The sequence below is a fragment of the Sycon ciliatum genome, chromosome 2 (genome assembly GCF_964019385.1).
Source record: "Sycon ciliatum chromosome 2, ocSycCili1.1, whole genome shotgun sequence".
NCBI classification, from domain to species: domain Eukaryota; kingdom Metazoa; phylum Porifera; class Calcarea; order Leucosolenida; family Sycettidae; genus Sycon; species Sycon ciliatum.
In genome coordinates this window covers 49,341,391-49,348,890 of record NC_088644.1, presented here as the reverse complement: position 1 = coordinate 49,348,890, position 7,500 = coordinate 49,341,391, and the positions used below count along the sequence as shown (strand labels likewise).

The 7,500-nt window shown below is 47.3% G+C and overlaps 1 protein-coding gene across 2 annotated transcripts in view; it reads left to right on the top strand.

Annotated features, from left to right (window-relative positions):
- LOC135810340 (zinc metalloproteinase/disintegrin-like) overlaps positions 1-7,500 on the top strand; it is a 39,146-nt gene that overhangs the window by 22,925 nt on the left and 8,721 nt on the right. The window contains exons 16-18 of one of the 2 annotated variants that reach the window (XM_065323829.1): positions 179-244; positions 5,798-5,899; positions 7,047-7,133. In XM_065323829.1, coding sequence (XP_065179901.1) covers positions 179-244; positions 5,798-5,899; positions 7,047-7,133 — 255 coding nt within the window. The remainder of the gene's footprint in view (positions 1-178; positions 245-5,797; positions 5,900-7,046; positions 7,134-7,500) is intronic. The other variant, XM_065323830.1, reaches the window with a different exon arrangement.

The following is a 7,500-nucleotide window of genomic DNA, read 5'->3' as shown; positions in this document are numbered from 1 at the left end:
ACCTGATTGCTAATCTTTTTGAAACAGACTTTAGTACCGAAATGTTCGGTTTTTTATTTTAGGTAAAAACTGTGGGCACCGGAGTTACCGAAAATAAAACACCACGAAACATTTCTTATTATTTTTCCAGTAATACACAGAAATACAATGCTTGCCGTTACATGTATGTGCTGTGCAGTTTCAGGCAGAGTGTGGCAATGGGTTTGTCGAGGACGGCGAGGACTGTGATTGCGGTGATCCTGCGGTAAGCTATTGGCTGCGCTGCGCTGCTATCCAAACATTGTCAACAATACGAGAGTTCACCATTGTTCACGAGATGTTAGTTACGACTGAGTCAAGCTAGGGACCGGCGGATTCTGCTCGAAAAGGTGGCAGATTCTGCTCGAAAAGCAGTAAAATTGGCAGAACCATACAAACCTTATGGCGGGCAATTCCTCGAATTCTGCTCCATTTCTTTATCCACATACCAAACATGCATGAAACTTACCAGAAAAAGTACCGAATTCTGCCAATTTTTCTGCCAGCAGAATCCGATGGACCCTAAGTCAAGCACACCCTGAGTGACGGACATAGACCTGGTCAAACAGCCCTTAAATATGAACACAGTATTAGTAGAGATGTAATGATAGTGTGCATATACAATTAAGCCTGTAACTAAAGACCACCGTGACTAGCGACCAGCCCGGTACTACAGTAAAACCTGTAACTAAAGACCACCGTGACTAGCAACCAGCCTGGTACTACAGTAAAACCTGTAACTAAAGACCACCGTGACTAGCGACCAGCCCGGTACTACAGTAAAACCTGTAACTGAGGACCACCGTGACTAGCAACCAGCCTGGTACTACAGTAAAACCTGTAACTAAAGACCACCGTGACTAGCGACCAGCCCGGTACTACAGTAAAACCTGTAACTAAAGACCACCGTGACTAGCAACCAGCCTGGTACTACAGTAAAACCTGTAACTAAAGACCACCGTGACTAGCGACCAGCCCGGTACTACAGTAAAACCTGTAACTAAAGACCACCGTGACTAGCGACCAGCCTGGTACTACAGTAAAACCTGTAGCTAAAGACCACCGTGACTAGCGACCAGCCTGGTACTACAGTAAAACCTGTAACTAAAGACCACCGTGACTAGCGACCAGCCTGATACTACAGTAAAACCTGTAACTGAGGACCACCGTGTCTAGCGACCAGCCTGGTACTACAGTAAAACCTGTAACTAAGGACCATCGTGTCTAGCGACCAGCCTGGTACTACAGTAAAACCTGTAACTAAAGGCCACCGTGACTAGCGACCAGCCTGGTACTACAGTAAAACCTGTAACTAAAGACCACCGTGTCTAGCGACCAGCCTGGTACTACCGACCACTTCGCCAGGCACGGACGGTCTCACATTTAAATATGATTGTGCGGTGCAAACCTCTAAGTAAGGACCACCTGCCACGAAAGACCGCTTTCTCTGGCCCCAAGGGGTGGTCGTTAGTCACAGGTTTTACTCGTCAATAACAGCGTGGTGCAAGGCCCGCCAAGTTGACGTACTGAACTGTTCAATTTCAGAAAACACGTACCTGGGTACTTGCCATGCTCGCGTAACCGTGGCAGCATCGGACGAGGACAAAGTTCTCGACTCCAAATTCTGGCCGGCCACCATCCAGCACACAGTGCGAAAGTGGCGCTTTGCTGATGCCCAAGGTAACAAGTCGTCTTCTACTTCGCGGCGAGGCAGTGATGATCAATCCTGAACTGTCTTGCTAACAAACCAACATACACAACGATGCAGCAACAACGACTAAATCCCAACGCCCCTGTATTCACCCCACGATCGAAACTAGCCCACCCGCTCTACCCCGCTCAGCCCTCCTCTGGCCGACCCGCACACATTGCATGTCCAGCGCTAAATCCATCAGCGTTCCCTTTTTTTTCCCTCAATCCCAGCGTGATTTAACCCTAGTATCTCTGAATTGTCGCTCTGTTGTCAACAAGTTGTCTGAGCTCTGCGTTATTGCCGAATATGCTAAGCCTGACATAATCTGCCTAACAGAGACGTGGCTCTGTCCCTCGAACCCGCTCTCACTGTCAGGCTATATCTGCATCCGCAGAGATCGACCTCCGGAAGACAATCGGTCAGCACATTGTAGCCGTGGGTATGGGGATGTTGCCGTACTTGTCCGTTCGGACTCCTTTCCGTACGTCTCCCCTCGTGCCGACCTTCAACGCCCTGGCTGCGAGTCTGTGTGGCTTGAACTTGGCTCCCCCTCTACTCAATCTCAGAATCCCATCTTACTATGCTGCATGTATCGACCACCCTCACAGAGCACAATGCAATTGTCGTACTTTTGTGACATGTTTGTTGAGGCATTACAGTCAGTCTGTTTAGATTCTTATGATCTGTTAGTGACTGGCGATTTCAACGCCCACAATTCAAGCTGGTGTCCCACCGATTCTACCTCGAAGGCTGGTGATCTCCTTAGCACAGTATTTGCTGCTCTTGGGCTCCACCAGATGGTTGACTTCCCCACTCATTCCTCGCCTAATGGCTCTGTTTCGTGTCTGGACTTGGTGATCACCAACCGACCACGCCTCGTGCGCTCAATTGATCAAGCACCTCCCTTGGGTATGTCTGACCATATACAGATTGTTTGCACTTTATGTTACGCCCCTATTTCGAACTACTTCCCCAACTCTTCCACTGGTCCTCCATCTTCACTGTATCGCTTCAAACAAGTACCTTCGCACCTTTGGCAATTAATCAACGCTGATTTAGCTGGCTACAACTGGTCCTCTCTGAACTCGTACACTGATGGTAATGACGCACTTCATCACTTTGATTGTGAGCTCCAGTCCGCCTTCCGTCGTCACCTCACCTCATTCGGAGCCACCCACACTGTGACATCTCCACGACCCCGCATGCAATCTCCACCATGGGTTACTGCTGAGCTCAGGTCTGCTGTAAAACGCAAGCGTGATCTATATAGTGTGTACAAAAAATATCCGACAGCAGTAAATCATGCAGCTTATAACCGACAAAGGAATGCTGTAAAGCACCTGTCTCGGCAAGCACATCGTCAATATATACGCTCCATCCAAGCATCACTAACGTCACCGAATCGACCTACACTCTTTCAGTTTGTGCGAGCACAGCGGCACACTTCCGGCCGTGTCATGCCCCAAACGATGATAGCATCCGACGGTACGGTCGCCACGTCCCCCAAGAGCATAGCTGATGTTCTGAACACTCAGTTCACCTCATTTGGGCTACCTGATGATCCTTCGTGGCGCATTCCCCCTTTGTCCCAGTCGCCTTTCATATCTGTTCCGTTCCGTACAATCACTGTCACTACGTTTCAAGTTCGGAAATATCTGAAGCGCCTGAAATGTGGAAAGTCTCCCGGCTCAGATGGGATCCCGAATGAAGTGCTGCAGTCTCTTGCACCATCAATAGCCTATCCTCTCGCCATTATTTTTAATATGTCATATCGAACTGGTACATTCCCACAGGATTGGAAATCCGCCATCGTGACACCGCTTTACAAGTATAAAGGATCCCGTGCTTGCCCGGCAAACTACCGCCCCATCTCTCTGCTGCGCACAGTTTCCAAACTTTGTGAGCGTATTGTATTCGATTCCCTCTACCTGCACATCGCTCCGGCTCTCTCACCAGCTCAGTCGGGATTCTGCCGTGGTGACTCAACTCAATACCAGGTGACTCGACTTGTCCAAGACATAGCGACAAAGAGGAACTGTGGGTAGCATGTGGGAATGGTGTTTTTCGACTTGGCTAAGGCATTCGACACCGTTTGGCATCGTGGCTTACTTGCCAAGTTGGAGGTCACCTTCCGGGTGGAGGATGCTGCCTTGCGTTGGATATCCTCGTATCTGTCTGCTCGTTCTCAGGCTGTTCGCTTGTCTTATTTCTTGTCTGATCCCCTCCCTGTAACGTCTGGAGTGCCCCAAGGTTCCATTCTGGGTCCTTTGTTATTCTTGCTTTACGTTAATGACCTACCTTCAGTTGTCCCCGATGTTAGTTTGTATGCGGATGACACTGGCCTTATCTGTTCTGATTCATCCCCTGCACAATTACTCCTTACCATGCAGCATCGCATCAACAGCACTGTCATGTGGATGCAAACGTGGAAACTCCAGCCCAATTTAGACAAGACAGAAGCCATGTATATTTCTTCATCCCCTCCTGATCAACCATTATACTTCCCTGACTCGACTATGCCTATCCGTGTTGTTACTCAGCACAAACATCTACGTGTGATGTTTGACTGCGAACTCTCTTGGACTGCACATGTCAACTGTGTATGCAAGCGAACCAGTTCAGCATTAGGGGTACTACAACCACATTGCACTCATTTGCCCATCCAGTGTAAACTATTATTTTATCAGTGCTATATTCTCCCTATATTCGACTATTGCGATACCGCTTGGTGTGGCCTTTCTGACACAACTCTGAACCAATTAGAAGTCCACCATAGATTTATACTTAAAATTCTTTACAACAAGGATCGATGTTTTCCTTCGGATGCCCTTTATCGACTTGCACACACTTCTCCTCTCTCCGTTCGTCATAAGCACCATCTCTGTACACTGGTTCATAAAATATTTCTTCATAAAACCCCTTCACACATGATGAAGTACAATTGGTTTTCGACAAGCTCAACCCGTAACGCGCTCATCCTGCCTCTTGTTAAGTCAGCCCAGTATCTAAAGTCCCCTTTGTTTTCCGGCTACTCTCATTGGTTATCATTACCATACGGTCTGAAAACTTGTTCTTCTATTGGTCAGTTTAAAGATCTACTATCACAACTGAACTAGACGCAATAATTATCATCGAAGAACATTCTCGAAAACCTGGGTGATGCACGAATATTGATAGTGCTCACTTCCGTTAATCGTTTTTCTTTGTAATTTTCCATTCATGTTCTGCTCTAATTCATATTTGCTTTGTTTTCCTAGCTTACTATTGCTGGCTCAACGCCCTTGTCTCAGGGGATTCTGTCCCTGCATTAGCTATGCTTGTCACATGCTATGAGATTGTGTCTAATAATAATAATAATAATTACTGTACTTCTGCAGTGCCATTTGAATATCCCTATGAACATAGTCTTCACGTTCTCATAATCATAACTGTCTAAAATCTGAGAGGACTGTTGGCTCTGTTGAAGTATTGCTCTGTCTCTTGTGATGCGCAGTCGTTCATGAAATGTGGTGTTTGCATCTGTGGATGCATATCAGTGGGTGTCAGTGTTGTTAGCCTTGTTTCATAGATTAACAATGTCATGTTGACCGGTTGACGGGAGCACTGTTTTCAACAGAGTTCGTCCTCCGCCTTGTAACCTGCTGTCAACCAATCAGCATGTTAGTGAGTGTGCAGGGCCATCACACACGCTAAAACCAGTGCAGCCATGGTCGTACCACTTTTCGTCCAGTATGGTCCACCCAGAGCACCCTCAGACGTACCACTCTGCGCTGCTCTGTCACGCCTCTGGTGTAGCTGTTATGTACAGTGAAACCTGTCTAAAACGACCGCTCAAGGGACTTTCAAAGTGTGGTCACCGTAACCAGGTGGTCTCCTTATCCAGGGTCATTTGACTGCAAATAGCATCCCTTGGTCCTGGCTGCAGTGGTCGTCTGAGACAGGTGGTCGTCTGAGACAGGTGGTCGCCTTGACATGTTTGACTGTATGTGTGTGTGTTGTTGTGCATATGTATGTGTTTTCATTTCTGCTGCCTGTATGCGTTTCTTTGACGAACGATGCTCTCTCTCTCTCTAATCCCATATTCAGGTGGATGAGTGCAACAACCCGTGCTGCGATCAGATGACCTGCAAGCTAACCAGTACAGCTCAGTGTGCCCATGGTGCATGCTGCAACCTTGCAAGCTGTATGGTAAGTCAAGAACTTTGCCACAATACCCCTCCTCCCGACCATCATACACATTACTGCATGCTATCTCTTACGTGTTGTGCACTGCTTGTGCGGGTTCGAGCTCTCATGTGCCTGCACTCACACAGACCCGCACAAGTATACACCTATACGCACCCATTTAAATTGCAAAGGCAGAAGAGAACAGAAACAACTTTTCATCGATCATGTGACCATAAAGACTTTTATTTCCGATTTTTCGGATTCGGGCTGACAAACTCCACGTAGCACCTGGGTATCTGTTACATGTTGTTTTTCACAATGGATGATTGTGTTCAGACAACACAGAGCAGTGCATGCTACAATGGATGATTGTGTTCAGACAACACAGAGCAGTGCATGCTACAATGGATGATTGTGTTCAGACAACACAGACCAGTGCATGCTACAATGGATGATTGTGTTCAGACAACACAGAGCAGTGCATGCTACAATGGATGATTGTGTTCAGACAACACAGAGCAGTGCATGCTACAATGGATGATTGTGTTCAGACAACACAGAGCAGTGCATGCTACAATGGATGATTGTGTTCAGACAACACAGAGCAGTGCATGCTACAATACCGAGCATTGGGTAGCGAATTTTTTAAAAGATCTTGGGGCCATTCGGCAATATCGACAGTTTTCACGAAACGAAAAAGTTTAGTTAGGACCCTCTCTCACCCAACCACCCCCCCTCCCCCCACCCCCCGAACGAAAAATACATTGACTTGACTGCTAGAATGCATTGATGTCTCACATATCAATATTTTTCAAAATGAAACTCTCCTTGACCCATCCACCCATAAACGAAAACTTTTTTTTTTTCGTGTGAAAGATCGATAATTATGGACAGCTATGTCGTTGCTGTGTCATCTGCTATGTGCCATGCACTACTTGATGTACCAGCCTGCTGTGCCGGATACCTCCAACCATGCATCGACCAGGCGCCAGGCGCGAACTGATGGTGGTGGTGGTGAGAAGGAGAGCTCTGTGCCAGAACTTTGCAGCCTAGAGAGCGTGTGTGGGCAGGCGTGTGTTTACCGCCATATTGCCAGGTGTGTCTTTACCACCATATTTATCAACCATAAGCTCCTAACATGGTGTGAGCTTTGTTGGTGTTCGTACAGCCGATGACCAAGGATACAGTATGCCGTGCAGCATCCACCAGCAACACATGTGATATAGAAGATACGTGTGATGGAGTGATGGGGCAGGTAAGAGGTAGTGTATGTCTGAAGAGAGAGAGAGAGAGAGAGAGAGAGAGAGAGAGAGAGAGAGAGAGAGAGAGAGAGAGAGAGAGAGAGAGAGAGAGAGAGAGAGAGAGAGAGAGAGAGAGAGAGAGAGAGAGAGAGAGAGAGAGAGAGAGAGAGAGAGAGAGAGAGAGAGAGAGAGAGAGAGAGAGAGAGAGAGAGAGAGAGAGAGAGAGAGAGAGACAAAAAGAGAGAGAGAGAGAAAGAGAGAGAGAGAGAAAGAGAGAGAGAGAGAAAGAGAGAGAGAAAGAGAGAGAGAGAGAGAAAGAGAAAGAGACAGGATTAGAGAAAGAGACAGGATTAGAGAGAGAGACAGGATTAGAGAGAGAGA